Source organism: Ranitomeya variabilis, chromosome 7 (assembly GCF_051348905.1).
Source record: "Ranitomeya variabilis isolate aRanVar5 chromosome 7, aRanVar5.hap1, whole genome shotgun sequence".
NCBI lineage: Eukaryota > Metazoa > Chordata > Amphibia > Anura > Dendrobatidae > Ranitomeya > Ranitomeya variabilis.
Window position 1 is genome coordinate 115,495,264 of NC_135238.1, and position 15,968 is coordinate 115,511,231.

Genomic DNA, 15,968 nt, shown 5'->3' on the forward strand with positions numbered 1-15,968 from the left:
AGAAGCCCCCCACATATATTGACGGTGAGTTCAGAGGAAAAGACATACGTAGTATGAAGGTAGGTTCAGCAAAGCGAGGTCCGCTTACTAGATAGCAAGAAGATACAATAGGGAACTTCACGGTCAGCTGAAAACCCTATTAAAATACCATACCGAAATTACTTTAAGACTCATGTGTCAACTCATGACACCGGAGTGGCAATTTCGGCCCACAAGAGCTTCCAGCTACAGAAAAATAACATAACTGTGAACTGGAACAAAAATGCAAAACAAACTTAGGACTAAGAGTCCAACTTAGCTGATAGTAGTCTAGAAGCAGGAACATGCAACAGAAAGGCTCTGGTTACATTGATGGCCGGCACTAGAATAACTGAGCAGCAAGGCTAAATAGGATACTCCCATATCCTGATGGAAACAGGTGAACAGAGAAAGTGAAGCACACAAGTCCAGTACCACCAGTGACCACCGGGGGAGCCCAAAAACCAAATTCACAACAGGTGGGCCAGTGCCTCCGGTCACCACACCGCAATACGCATCTGATGATGAGACTCAGGTGCCACTTTCTGGTGCGTACTGTGCTGCCGAGACTACCCAGGAGAAGCAGTTGGTGGCAGAGGGTAGTGTAGATGATGAGGTCCTTGACCCATCGTGGCGTGAGGTACAGGAAGGTGGTGGGAGCAGCTCTGAGGAAGAGATTCTCCGAACGGGCCAAAGAGGGAGAGGGAGGGGGAAGACTGCAGTTCCTGTAGCCTCCACTTCGGCACCCGTTAGGAGCACGCCTCTTCCAAAAGCCAAAACAGGCGCTCCCAAGACTTGCAGTGCCTGGTCCTTTTTTGACACAGTTGCAGATGACATTTGCTTTGTCAAATGCAAGGTGTGTCATCAGAAAGTCAAAAGAGGGAAAAATGTCAGCAACCTCAATACCACAAATATGTGGAAACATGTGCGGACCAAGCACGCGGTGGAGTTACAAAAACACACTGAAGACCTAGGCCAACCAACAGCGGCACCTACCACCTCTTCAGCTCGTGTTGTTGCCTCTTCTTCCAGCTCACACACAGCTGGTTTGGCTTCCTCACAGGATCGCCATGGAAGAATCTCTGGCACTGTTGTCCAGATACCCACTGTAATTCCACCCACAGCACCACGTTCCCAGTCATCCTCACACTCTCAGCCCAGTCTACAGCCATCGATAGCACAGGCATGGGAGAAAAGGCGGCCTTTCTCGGCAAACCACCCCCGAGCACAGGCTCTGAATGCTGGCATTGCAAAACTACTGTCCCTTGAAATGCTGTCATTCAGGCTGGTGGAGACTGACAGCTTCCGTAACTTGATGGCATTGGCAGTCCCACAATAGAATGTGCCCAGCCGCTTTTATTTCAGCAGGCAAGCCATTCCTGCCATGCACAAGCATGTGGAGGGACACATAAAACACGTGCTACTGAACGCCATCAGTAGCAAGGTCCACCTCAACACCGATGCGTGGACCAGTCACCATGGACAGGGGCGATACCTTTCCCTCACTGCCAATTGGGTTAATATTGTTGAGCTGGGTACAGATCGTGCGAGTGGCGCAGGATGTGTTCTGCCAACTCCAAAGATTGCAGGAATCCAGTCTGTATGCATTGACTCCTCCTCATACACAAGTTTCCCAGAATCATCGCTGCAGGAGCCGTCACAGTCCACCTCCACATGGACCCGTGAACGTTTACCTGTTACGACCGACATGAGCACAGCTGTGGCCAAAGGTCAACAGGCCGTCTTGAAATTAATTTCTTTGGGGAATCAAAACCACACAGCGCAGGAGCTCTGGAATGCCATCAAGCAGGAGAGCGACGTGTGGTTTGTGCCAGTGAATCTCCAGCCTGGCATGGTAGTGTGTGACAATGGCCGAAATCTGGTGGCAGCTCTGGGCCTAGGCAACCTCACTCACATCCCATGTCTGGCACATGTGCTCAACTTGGTCATGCAGAGTTTTTTGAGGGACTATCCAGATCTTGATGCACTGCTGCACAAGGTCAGCCTAGAGTGTGCTCACTTGCGGCGTTCCAGCATGGCAAGGTTGTGCATTGCAGCTCTGCAGCGCCGATTCCGCCTTCTGGAACATCGCATCATATGTGACCTACCCACTAGTTGGAATTCCACGTTACATATGTTGGAGCGGTTGTGTGAGCAGCAGCAAGCAGTAATGGAGTAACAGCTGCATCAGGCACAAAGAACTTGAGCAAAGAACAAAGATATGCACAACAGTGGGATCAACCATCAATATTAACTTTTATTAAACATGAAATCACAAAGGACAACAACACGGACACAAAATATAAAAGCATTTAAAAGAAAAGACCAACCCAGGTCCCCCCTAGATAATCTTAAATAACAAAACACCGGACCAGTATAGGTATATACAAGATAAATACAGATGTGTATAAATAGTACATAAAAATCAAATAGTTAACAGCCTATACTGCCAGCCAACCTCAGCCTTGAGCTAACAGTTTGCATAGATGATAATAAATAGTCAACATACTTATCAGTAACCAACCCTATATCAAAAAATAAATGAGAGGGTGAAAAAAGAGAGTCCTAGACCCTATGGCGTATCTCAGGTCTGCCCCAATCCTAATACTTATAGAGGCTTATACTAATATCCCTAATCCTGGTGTGGATAGGCATGACCATGAAAAATATCCAAACTGTGCAAATAACAAAGCTAAAGTGCAAATAGAGATTACCAAAAAAAGTCCATAGGGGGGGACCAAGGCACAAAGAAGTCGCAGTTTGCGCCGTTCAGACTTCACAACCACTGAGTGGGCCACTATGAAGGAGATCTGCCAAGGTTTTGTGTTCCTTCGATGATTCCACACGGATGGCGAGTGCAGATGATGCACTAGTCAGCATGACTGTCCACCTTATCTGCCTGCTTCAACAAACACTGCAAGCGCTAAGGGATGATGTTGTGGAAGAGGTGGAGGATGTGGAGTCACCCATTCCATCAGCTTCTGGACAGTCAGTGCTACGTGGTTCCTCACAAAGGCCTAGGCAGGGGTCACTTTGTGAGGAGGATGAGGAGGAGTCAATGGGGGAGGAAGACATCGGTCCAGAGGAGGGAGTAACACAATTCTCCAATAGTCAGTGTGTAGAGCGAGGGCGCCCATGGATCCCAGGCCCGCAGTGTGATTACATTAGACGACACTGTGAGGTGGGATCTCGGGCAGTGCGTCCGCACAGGCGCAGCCAGCCTGACAACAAATGATGTCAGAAGATGGGCAGCGCTAACTGCGCATGGCCAAGGGATAACATAACAGCGCAGGCTCTGGGACAGAATCAAACAACGCTGAGGAGGCGGCGCACGGCGCCAAGAGGGTAGGAATGACAGCTGTGCTGCATCCCATTACGAAGGAAAGTCCCACCTCCGGGACGGTTTCACGGTATCAGGGGACACATTTTAGAAGTGTTTAGTTCTGCATTTGCAAGGAGCATAATTAAAAGAGGCACCTTTTCCTTTTGCATCATTAGTGCTGCACAAGGTGGCTCTTTCAGCTACAAACGCCTTGGGGGGGTTAAAAGTTCCCTTTCAACTTCCTCCAATCAGGCTTCGGCCTACACTGTGCTCCTCCTGCTGTCCCTGGGCTCTAACACCACCAGTTGGTGCTCGGAAGTGCTGGCTGCACAGGGAAAAACACTTGCCACTGTGTTCCTTGGTATCTGCTTTTACTTAGATTTTTTGATTATTTCTTTCACACTAGGAGACATCTTTATTACCTAATATATTCTGAATATAAAGAGTATTAGTAACTATGTGACCAGATTGCCTTGTATGAACCCATTATTGAGAGATTCCTACATATACATTAGTCCTATGCGGGACTTTGTTGTAGCTAGTCACCAATTAGTCGTTATGTTGTTATTAGACTGGCACAACAATGTATTGTGTTCTCTCTTTTTTTTTCTGTTTCATTTTTCTCCCCCCCTTTTTTTCATTTTTTTCTGCTTTCTTAGAAGAAGTTGTCTATTCTGAAAATGATATATATCTATATTATCATGAAATATACAATTAATGGACGTGTATTATCATTTATCCTTTTTTTAAAAAATATTCAATTTTTCTTTGTTCTGTTTATGTACTCCAGTCTGATGAAGGTCAATGTAAAGACCGAAACGTTACAACGAATTTTCTGGATGCGCCCGTGTGACCGCCCTGCCCGAGATCACGCCCCGCAGTGTCTTATTTATTATCACTGTGGGGCTGGGATACATAGGCATGCGCAGTGCATATCTTCGCCTCTCACTCATCTCCTTCCGCCTTCTTCAGACTGTGCGGCTTCACGGCCGTGGCATGCGATAAGGGATCAGCTGACGCTGAACAGTCTGAAGCAGGCGTAAGGACATGAGTGAGAGGCGAAGATATTTCCTGCGCAAGGCCATGAATCCCGGCCCTACAGGGTGAATAAATCAGAAGACACTGCGGGGCTGGGATTCATGGCCCTGTGCAGTAACAGCGCATGGCCAAGGGATAACATAACAGCGCAAACTCCGGAACACAAAAAAGCAATGCTCAGGAGGCTGCGCACAGCACCAAGGGGGTATTTTTGACAGCTGTGCTTCGTCTCATTAAGAAGGAAAGTCCCGCCTCCGAGACGGTTTCACGGTATGAGGAGCAAAATTTTAGAAGTGTTTCATTCAGCGTGTGCAAGGAACATAATTAAAAGAGCCACCTTTTCCTTGTGTAGCATTACTGCTGCACAAGGTGGCTCTTCTAGTTACTAACGCCTGGGGGGGTTTAAAGGTTCCCTTTCAATTTGCTCCAATTAGGCTTTGGCCTGCACTATGCTGCCCCTGTTGACCCTGGGCTCCAACACCGCCAGTTGGTGCCCGGAAGTGCTGGCTGCACAGTGAAAAACACTCGCCACTGTGTCAGTGGGGTTCAATAATGTCAGCTGTTCCCCTGCTGTGTAGCCGGCAATGTGTCCTGCAAACACCACGCAGACACAACAGATATTAAACTGCCTCCAGTGCAGTCTTCGACCTACACTCTGCTCCTCCTGCTGACCCTGGGCTCCAACACCGCTAGTTGCTGCTCGGAAGTGCTGTTTGCACAATCAACACTTGCTGCCGTGTTATTGGGTTTCAGTAACGTCAGCTGATCCCCAGCTGTGTATCCGGCAATATGTCCTGCGACCGCCACGCTGACACTCCTACAGATGTTAAACTGCCTCGAGTGCAGGCTTCGGCCTACACTCTGCTCCCCCTGCTGACCCTGGGATCCAACACCGCCAGTTAGTGTCCGGAAGTGCTGGGTGCACAGAGAAAAACACTCGCCTCGCCACTGTGTCAGTGGGGTTCAGTAACGCCAGCTGTTCCCCTGCTGTGTAGCTGTCAACGTGTCCCGCAAACGCCACGCAGACACAACAGATATTAAACTGCCTCTAGTGCATGCTTCGGCCTACACTCTGCTCCTCCTGCTGTCCCTGAGCTCTAACACCGCCAGTTGATGCTCGTAAGTGCTGGCTGCACAGAGAAAAACACTCGCCACTGTTTCAGTGGGGTTCAGTAATGTCAACTGTTCCCCTGCTGTGTAGCCGGCAATGTGTCCTACGAACGCCATGCAGACACAACAGATATTTAAGTGCCTCCAGTGCAGGCCTCGGCCTACACTCTGCTCCTCCTGCTGTCTCTGGGATCTAACACCGCCAGTTGGTGCTCGGAAGTGCTGGCTGCACAGAGAAAAACAGTCGCCTCCCAACTGTGCCAGTTGGGTTCAGTAATGCCAGCTGTTCCCCTGCTGTGTAGCTGGCAATGTGTCCTGCAAACGCCACACAGACACTACAACAAAAATTAAAGGGAACCTGTCCCCCATGCTTTTGTAACTAAAAGAGCCACCTTGTGCAGCACTAATGCTGCATTTGGACAAGGTGGCTCTTTTGGCAGACGCGGTACTGAATAAGGTGCGCGTCTCTGACTGGGGAGCACACATAGAGAGCAGCACGAAAAGGATGTCAGTGCCAGTTCCCCCCTAGCATCACCCCCCCTTAGTGATGCACTAATTAGAAGACCCCCAGCCGGCCAGTAGTCACTAGAGGGGAGGGATCCTACGGCCACTCCTATAGGGGTTAAATCCAGGTGTCCGGCCGGGAACTTCCTTTTTTCCTCCCGGCGGACACCTGGAAGCGTTTGTCCCACCCTCCCTCCCTTTTAAGGGCTAATGACGATACTAACCTGCGGGATAATGTAAATTTGTAAATGCTATTGTAATATTAAAAAAAAAAAAAAATTATATATGTATGTGTTATAACTAACCCTAGTAACCTTTACTAAGTCACAGCGGAAGAAGCGGAGGAGGGCAAAGGTCGTAACCGCTCGTTGGGCCAATTTCCCTGTCGATCACGGACAGGAGCTCGGCGCGAGCCACCCGTTACGATATGTAATTGCCTTTCTCTGCTTATTTAATTAATAAACTGTGACCGACCTGTTCAACCCACCTAGGACTTTGTGTGTTTCATTATGGGTTTGATGGGAGGGGGGAAGGCACGGGTTACGACACCCAGGTCTCCACAGTCTTGTTATACCCATTGCACACACAGAACTAAACACTTATAAAATATGCCCCCTGATACCATTTAACCGTTCCGGAGGTGTGACTTTCCTTCGTAATGACACACAGCAACCCCCTTGGCGCCGTGCGCCGCCTCCTCAGCGTTGTTTGAATCTGTCCCGGAGCCTGCACTGTTATGTTATCCCTTGGCCATGCACAGTTAGCACTGCCCGTCTTCTGACATCATTTGTTGTCAGGTTGGCTGCGCCTGTGTGACCGCCCTGCCCAAGATCATGCCCCGCAGTGTCTTATTTATTCTCACTGCGGGGCTGAGATTCAAGGGCATGCGCAGTGCATATCTTCGCCTCTCACTCATCTCCTTCCGCCTTCTTCAGACTGTGCGGCTTCACGGCCGTGGCATGCGATAAGGGATCAGCTGATGCCGCACAGTCTGAAGCAGGCGTAAGGACATGAGTGAGAGGCAAAGATATTTCCTGCGCAAGGCCATGAATCCCGGCCCTACAGGGTGAATAAATCAGAAGACACTGCGGGGCTGGGATTCATGGCCCTGCGCAGTTACAGCGCATGGCCAATTGATAACACAACAGCGCAAACTCCGGAACACAAAAAAGCAACGCTCAGGAGGCTGCGCACAGCACCAAGGGGGTATTTTTGACAGCTGTGCTTCGTCTCATTAAGAAGGAAAGTCCCGCCTCCGAGACGGTTTCACGGTATGAGGAGCAAAATTTTAGAAGTGTTTCATTCAGCGTGTGCAAGGAACATAATTAAAAGAGCCACCTTTTCCTTGTGCAGCATTACTGCTGCACAAGGTGGCTCTTCTAGTTACTAACGCCTGGAGGGGTTTAAAGGTTCCCTTTCAATTTGCTCCAATTAGGCTTCGGCCTACACTCTGCTCCCCCTGCTGACCCTGGGCTCCAACACCGCCAGTTGGTGCTCGGAAGTGCTGGCTGCACAGAGAAAAACACTCGCCACTGTGTCAGTGGGGTTCAGTAACGTCAGCTGTTCCCCTGCTGTGTAGCCGGCAATGTGTCCTGCAAACGCCACGCAGACACAACAGATATTAAATTGCCTCCTGTGCAGTGTTCTTCCTCGTGGCGTCCCTGGAAAAAGCCTGCTGCTGCAGGCCTAACTGAACGCGGACAAATCATGTTGTAACTCTTTTGTGACAGGCAGAACGGAAGGTGTCATCTTCAAATTTTTATAGATAACAACTACAGGAATGCCTGTCACAAATAAGAATATGATGAAGAAGTAGAATATGAAGAAGAATAATAGTTTAAGAAAAAGAATATGAAGAATGTAACAAAAAAAATAATAGGTAGAAGATGAAGAAAAAGATGAATAAGGTGAAGAAGAAGTTGATGTCAAAGATACTGCTGCTGAGGATGATGAAGAAGAAAGTGTGGGAGAATTAAAAAAGAAGGTGAAGGGCATGGAAGTAGTGAAACATCAATATCTGACAAAATAAAAAAAAATCTTAACATAGTCAATATCTTTGTAACTCCGAACGTCTTTCAAAAAAAATAAAATTCCTGCTATTCTATTTGATTGGGCTAAACCTCTATGCCTTTAATGTCTCCGCCACCTCCCCCAATACATCCTACATTATTCTTAGCTGTTTTCCTTCATGTAGAATGAACCTACAAGGAAAGAAAGGGTTTATTTTAATTCCGATATTTTTGGTCCCATTGACTTGCATTGGTATCGGGTATCGGCGATATCCGATATTTTTTGATTTTTTTGAAATTGTTAATTTATTCTATAAACTTCTGACATGTCTCTGAATTTCCAAGCAATACATTCTATATTTTTTTTCTGAAAGGGAGAAATGGTCAAAATGAAGAAAAATAGTGCTTTCAGACCTCAAATAATGCAAAGAAAACAAGTTCATAATCATTTATAAACAAGAAAACTATAGTTTCAACTCGGGAAGAGTTCAGAAATCAATATTTTGTGGAAAAACCATGATTTTTAATCACAGCTTTCATTCATCTTGGCATGCTTTCCACAAGTCTTTCACACTGCTTCTGGCAAAAAAATGTAAGCAGTTCTTCTTTGTTTGATGGCTTGTGACTATCCATCATCCTCTTGATTAAATTCCAGAGGTTTTAAATGGAGTTCAGGTCTGGAGATTGGGCTGCCCATGACAGGGTTTTGAAGTGGTGGTCTCTTATTTTTTGCCAGAGCAGTATATGTATTCTATGTGTATATATCTATTCTACCTTTTCTATTCTAACATTTCACTGAACGCCGAACATGAATTACAGGCTTTTATTCTATCTTTTACTGAATGTTACCGACTTTTTCCAATTTTAAGAAAAAAAGCTAGCGTTACCGATCACGAATCCGAATGTACCATATTCGTGCCAAATTTATGTTTGGCGATCGTTTTCCGAACATATTCGTTCATCTCTAATAGTCATGAGTGCGAGATTGTAAATCAGAAATTGTTTATAGTGCTGAGAACATTCTGAAATATGGAATTGATAGAACACAAATAAAGCATATACTATATACAATGGCTACATCCTATTCTACTTCCTATTCTTCATTTTATGACTAAACACCTTTAGTTATATAAAAATATATCAACCATAGAGTAGAAAGATGAATTCCTTACAGGTGAGGAGGTTAGATCACTTATTCTTAACTGATTCTCCAAATCTTGGACTTTATATTTTAATTCTGTATTTTCAGTCTCAAGTTCCTGAATCTGCAATATAAGTACACGAAACATTAAGTGTAAAACATTTGTACAGCAAGTCATGTATTTTATAACAAAGATTTACTATATGATATACCTAAGGATGACCAGTAACCACCAAAAAGTGTGAAATACCATGTTTTCTCCTGCTTTCCGTAGCCACTTTCCTTTTTAAAAAGTTTGTTTGTTATCTTGCATTTCTTGCTCCTACCATGCAATTTAGCTGTTTGGTATCCTAGTAGACGAATAAACTGACACTGGACAATGTTAGTTATTCAGTGTGAACTGAGCAAAAACATTTCTTGGACAGACATTGTCCAATGGAAGAGGATATTGCAAGATACAATGTGATCCTGCTCTCCTCTATACAGTCATGGCCAAAAGTTTTGAGAATGACACCAAAATTATATTTTCAGATGATCTGCTGCCCTCTGGTTTTTATTAGTGTTTGTCTGATGTTTATATCACATACAGAAATATAATTGCAATCATATTATGAGTACCAATAGGTTATATTGACAGTTAGAATGAGTTAATGCAGCAAGTCAATATTTGCAGTGTTACATAGTTACATAGTTACATAGTTATTAAGGTTGAAGGAAGACTTTAAGTCCATCTAGTTTAACCCATAGCCTAACCTAACATGCCCTAACATGTTGATCCAGGGGAAGGCAAAAAAAACCCATGTGGTAAGAGTAAGCTCCACCATGGGGAAAAAAATTCCTTCCCAACCCCACATACGGCAATCAGACTAGTTCCCTGGATCAACGCCCTATCAAGGAATCTAATATATATACCCTGTAATATTATACTTTTCCAGAAAGGTATCCAGTCCCCTCTTAAATTTAAGTAATGAATCACTCATTACAACATCATATGGCAGAGAGTTCCATAGTCTCACTGCTCTTACAGTAAAGAACCCGCGTCTGTTATTATGCTTAACCCCTTAATCCCATTTGACGTACTATCCCGTCGAGGTGGGGTGGGCCTTAATTCCCACCGACGGGATAGTACGTCATAGCGATCGGCCGCGCTTCCCCCGTGCCTATCGCAGCTGACATCCGGCACTATGTGCCAGGAGCGGTCACGGACCGCCCCCGGCACATTAACCCCCGGCACACCGCGATCAAACATGATCGCAGTGTACCGGCGGTATAGGGAAGCATCGCGCAGGGAGGGGGCTCCCTGCGGGCTTCCCTGAGACCCCCGGAGCAACGCGATGTGATCGCGTTGCTCTGAGGGTCTCCTACCTTCTTCCTCCCTGCAGGTCCCGGATCCAAGATGGCCGCGGCATCCGGGTCCTGCAGGGAGAAAGGTGGCTTACCGAGCGCCTGCTCAGAGCAGACGCTTGGTAAGCCTGCAGCCCTGCACAGCAGATCGTCGATCTGGCAGAGTGCTGTGCACACTGCCAGATCATCGATCTGTAATGTCCCCCCCTGGGACAAAGTAAAAAAGTTAAAAAAAAAAATTTCCACATGTGTAAAAAAAAAAAAAAAATCCTAAATAAATAATAAAAAAAATATATATATTATTCCCATAAATACATTTCTTTATCTAAATAAAAAAAACAAAACAATAAAAGTACACATATTTAGTATCGCCGCGTCCGTAACGACCCAACCTATAAAACTGCCCCACTAGTTAACCCCTTCAGTAAACACCGTAAGAGAAAAAAAAAAAAAACGAGGCAAAAAACAACGCTTTATTACCATACCGCCGAACAAAAAGAGGAATAACACGCGATCAAAAAGACTGATATAAATAATCATGGTACCGTTGAAAACGTCATCTTGTCCCGCAAAAAACGAGCCGCCATATAGCATCATCAGCAAAAAAATAAAAAAGTTATAGTCCTGAGAATAAAGCGATATCAAAATAATTATTTTTTCTATAAAATAGTTTTTATCGTATAAAAGCGCCAAAACATAAAAAAATGATATAAATGAGGTATCGCTGTAATCGTACTAACCTGAAGAATAAAACTGCTTTATCAATTTTACCAAACGCGGAACGGTATAAACGCCTCCCCCAAAAGAAAAAAAATCGGAATAAAAAGTTATCAAAAATGGTCACGTGTCCGAAAATGTTACCAATAAAAACGTCAACTCGTCCCGCAAAAAACAAGACCTCACATGACTCTGTGGAGCAAAATGTGGAAAAATTATAGGTCTCAAAATGTGGAGACGCAAAAACTTTTTTGCTATAAAAAGCGTCGCTGGTTTCACACTTGCGTTTTTGTCTGCAGCGTTTTTTGCACAAAAAAACACATGTGTTTTTTCCCTATATTTAACATTGAAAACGCATGCGTTTTTTTGTACGCGTTTGGTCGCGTTTTCAAACGCATGCGTTTTTTTTCTTCATGTGTTCATTTTCAGAAATACAGCCTGCAGTATTTTCTTGCGTTTTTAAGCACATGCGTTTGCGTTAAAAACGCATGCGTTTTTATCAAAAAAAAAAACAGAAAACACACTGAAAAGCCACCCACCACCATCAAGGTGATAAAGGGATCCAAACCCTAACTCTACCCCTAACCTCACCCCTAACCGTTTAATGAACATTTTCTGACAGTCATAGTGCCACGTATTTCAGTGCCACGTATTTCAGTGCCACGTATTTCAGTGCCACGTATTTCAGTGCCACGTATTTCAGTGCCACGTATTTCAGTGCCACGTATCACGTATTTCAGTGCCACGTGTTTCAGTGCCACGTATTTAAGTGTCACGTATTTCAGTGCCACGTATCACATATTTCAGTGCCACATATTTCAGTGCCACGTATTTAAGTACCACGTATTTCAGTGCCACGTATTTCAGTGCCACGTATTTCAGTGCCACGTATTTCAGTGCCACGTATCACGTATTTCAGTGCCACGTATTTCAGTGCCACGTATTTCAGTGCCACGGGTTTCAGTGCCACGTATTTCAGTGCCACGTATCATGTATTTCAGTGCCACGTATTTCAGTGCCACGTATTTCAGTGCCACGTATTTCAGTGCCACGTATCATGTATTTCAGTGCCACGTATTTCAGTGCCACGTATTTCAGTGCCACGTATTTCAGTGCCACGTATTTCAGTCACGTTTAGGGTTAGGGGTAGGGTTAGGGCTAGGGTTGGAGGTAAAGTTAGGGTTAGGGTTGGGGCTAAAGTTAGGGTTGGGGCTAAAGTTAGGGTTAGGGTTTGGATTACATTTACGGTTTGGATTAGGGTTGGGATTAGAATTATGGGTGTGTCAGGGCTAGGGGTGTGGTTAGGGTTACCGTTGGGATTAGGGTTAGGGGTGTGTTTGGGTTAGGGTTTCAGGTAGAATTGGGAAGTTTCCACTGTCCAGGCACATCAGGGGCTCTCCAAACGGGACATGGCGTCCAATCTCAATTCCAGCCAATTCTGCGTTGAAAAAGTAAAACAGTGCTCCTTCCCTTCCGAGCTCTCCCGTGCGCCCAAAAAGGGGTTTACCCCAACATATGGGTTATCAGCGTACTCGGGACAAATTGAACAACAACTTCTGGGGTCCAAGTTCTCTTGTTATCCTTGGGAAAATAAAAATTTGGGGGGCTAAAAATCATTTTTGTGGGAAAAAAAAGATGTTTTATTTTCACGGCTCTGCGTTATAAACTATAGTGAAACACTTGGGGGTTCAAAGTTCTCACAACACATCTATATAAGTTCCTTGGGAGGTCTAGTTTCCAATATGGGGTCACTTGTGGGGGGTTTGTACTGTTTGGGTACATCAGGGGCTCTGCAAATGCAACGTGACGCCTGCAGACCAATCCATTTAAGGCTGCATTCCAAATGGCGCTCCTTCCCTTCCGAGCTCTGTCATGCGCCCAAACAGTGGTTCCCCCCCACATATGGGGTATCAGCGTACTCAGGACAAATTGGACAACAACTTTTGGGGTCTAATTTATCCTGATACCCTTGTGAAAATACAAAACTGGGGGCTAAAAAATCATTTTTGTGAAAAAAAAAAAAGAATTTTTATTTTCACGGCTTTGCGCTATACACTTTAGTGAAACACTTAGGGGTTCAAAGTTCTCAAAACACATCTAGATAAGTTCCTTGGGAAGTCTAGTTTCCAATATGGGGTCACTTGTGGGGGGTTTGTACTGTTTGGGTACATCAGGGGCTCTGCAAATGCAACGTGACGGCTGCTGACCAATACATTTAAGTCTGCATTCCAAATGGCGCTCCTTCCCTTTCGAGCTCTGTCATGCGCCCAAACAGTGGTTCCCCCCCACATATGGGGTATCAGCGTACTCAGGACAAATTGGAAAACAAATTTTGGGGTCCAATTTATTCTGTTACCCTTGTAAAAATACAAAGCTGGGGGCTAAAAAATCATTTTTGAGAAAAAAAAAAAATTATTTTCACGGCTCTGCGTTATAACCTGTAGTGAAACACTTGGGGGTTCAAAGCTCTCAAAATACATCTAGATAAGTTCCTTAGGGGGTCTACTTTCCAAAATAGTGTCACTTGTGGGGGGTTTCAATGTTTAGGCACATCAGGGGCTCTCCAAACGCAACATGGCGTCCCATCTCAATTCCAGTCAATTTTGCATTGAAAAGTCAAATGGTGCTCCTTCCCTTCCAAGCTCTGCCATGCGCCCAAACAATGGTTTACACCCACATATGGGGTATCAGCGTACTCAGGACAAATTGCACAACATTTTTTGGGGTCCAATTTCTTCTCTTACCCTTGGGAAAATAAAAAATTGGGGGTGAAAATATCATTTTTGTGAAAAAATATGATTTTTTATTTTTACGGCTCTGCATTATAAACTTCTGTGAAGCACTTGGTGGGTCAAAGTGCTCACCACACATCTAGATAAGTTCCTTAGGGGGTCTACTTTCCAAAATGGTGTCACTTGTAGGGAGTTTCAATGTTTAGGCACATCAGGGGCTCTCCAAACGCAACATGGCGTCTCATCTCAATTCCAGTCAATTTTGCATTGAAAAGTCAAATGGCGCTCCTTCCCTTCCAAGCTCTGCCATGCGCCCAAACAATGGTTTACACCCACATATGGTGTATCAGCGTACGCAGGACAAATTGCACAACATTTTTTGGGGTCCAATTTCTTCTCTTACCCTTGGGAAAATAAAAAATTGGGGGCGAAAAGATCATTTTTGTGAAAAAATATGATTTTTTATTTTTACGGCTCTGCATTATAAACTTCTGTGAAGCACTTGGTGGGTCAAAGTGCTCACCACACATCTAGATAAGTTCCTTAGGGGGTCTACTTTCCAAAATGGTGTTACTTGTAGGGAGTTTCAATGTTTAGGCACATCAGGGGCTCTCCAAACGCAACATGGCGTCCCATCTCAATTCCAGTCAATTTTGCATTGAAAAGTCAAATGGCGCTCCTTCCCTTCCAAGCTCTGCCATGCGCCCAAACAATGGTTTACACCCACATATGGGGTATCAGCGTACGCAGGACAAATTGCACAACATTTTTTGGGGTCCAATTTCTTCTCTTACCCTTGGGAAAATAAAAAATTGGGGGCGAAAAGATAATTTTTGTGAAAAAATATGATTTTTTATTTTTACGACTCTGCATTATAAACTTCTGTGAAGCACTTGGTGGGTCAAAGTGCTCACCACACATCTAGATAAGTTCCTTAGGGGGTCTACTTTCCAAAATGGTGTCACTTGTAGGGGGTTTCAATGTTTAGGCACATCAGGGGCTCTCCGAACGCAACATGGCGTCCCATCTCAATTCCAGTCAATTTTGCATTGAAAAGTCAAATGGCGCTCCTTTCCTTCCGAGCTCTGCCATGCGCCCAAACAGTGGTTTACCCCCACATGTGGGGTATCAGCGTACTCAGGACAAATTGTACAACAACTTTGGGGGTCCATGTTCTCCTGTTACCCTTGGTAAAATAAAACAAATTGGAGCTGAAATAAATTTTGTGTGAAAAAAAGTTAAATGTTCATTTTTATTTAAACATTCCAAAAATTCCTGTGAAACACCTGAAGGGTTAATAAACTTCTTGAATGTGGTTTTGAGCACCTTGAGGGGTGCAGTTTTTAGAATGGTGTCACACTTGGGTATTTTCTATCATATAGACCCCTCAAAATGACTTCAAATGAGATGTGGTCCCTAAAAAAAAATGGTGTTGTAAAAATGAGAAATTGCTGGTCAACTTTTAACCCTTATAACTCCGTCACAAAAAAAAATTTTGGTTCCAAAATTGTACTGATGTAAAGTAGACGTGTGGGAAATGTTACTTATTAAGTATTTTGTGTGACATATGTCTGTGATTTAAGGGCATAAAAATTCAAAGTTGGAAAATTGCAAAATTTTCAAAATTTTCGCCAAATTTCCATTTTTTTCACAAATAAACGCAAGTTATATCGAATAAATTTTACCACTAACATGAAGTACAATATGTCACGAGAAAACAGTGTCAGAATCGCCAAGATCCGTCAAAGCGTTCCAGAGTTATAGCCTCATAAAGGGACAGTGGTCAGAATTGTAAAAATTGGCCCGGTCATTAACGTGCAAACCACCCTCGGGGCTTAAGGGGTTAAACCTTTTTTCCTCCAGACGTAGAGGATGCCCCCTTGTCCCTGTCTCAGGTCTATGATTAAAAAGATCATCAGAAAGGTCATTGTACTGTCCCCTCATATATTTATACATTAACATAAGATCACCCCTTAGCCTTCGTTTTTCCAAACTAAATAGCCCCAAGTGTAATAACCTATCTTGGTATTGCA

General features: G+C 44.4%; 1 protein-coding gene across 10 annotated transcripts in view; it reads right to left on the reverse strand.

The window, feature by feature from the left end:
* GULP1 (GULP PTB domain containing engulfment adaptor 1) overlaps nt 1–15,968 on the reverse strand; it is a 1,809,167-nt gene that overhangs the window by 367,321 nt on the left and 1,425,878 nt on the right. For all 10 annotated transcript variants that reach the window (XM_077275671.1, XM_077275676.1, XM_077275674.1 and 7 more), the window contains one exon: nt 9,174–9,266. In XM_077275671.1, coding sequence (XP_077131786.1) covers nt 9,174–9,266 — 93 coding nt within the window. The remainder of the gene's footprint in view (nt 1–9,173; nt 9,267–15,968) is intronic.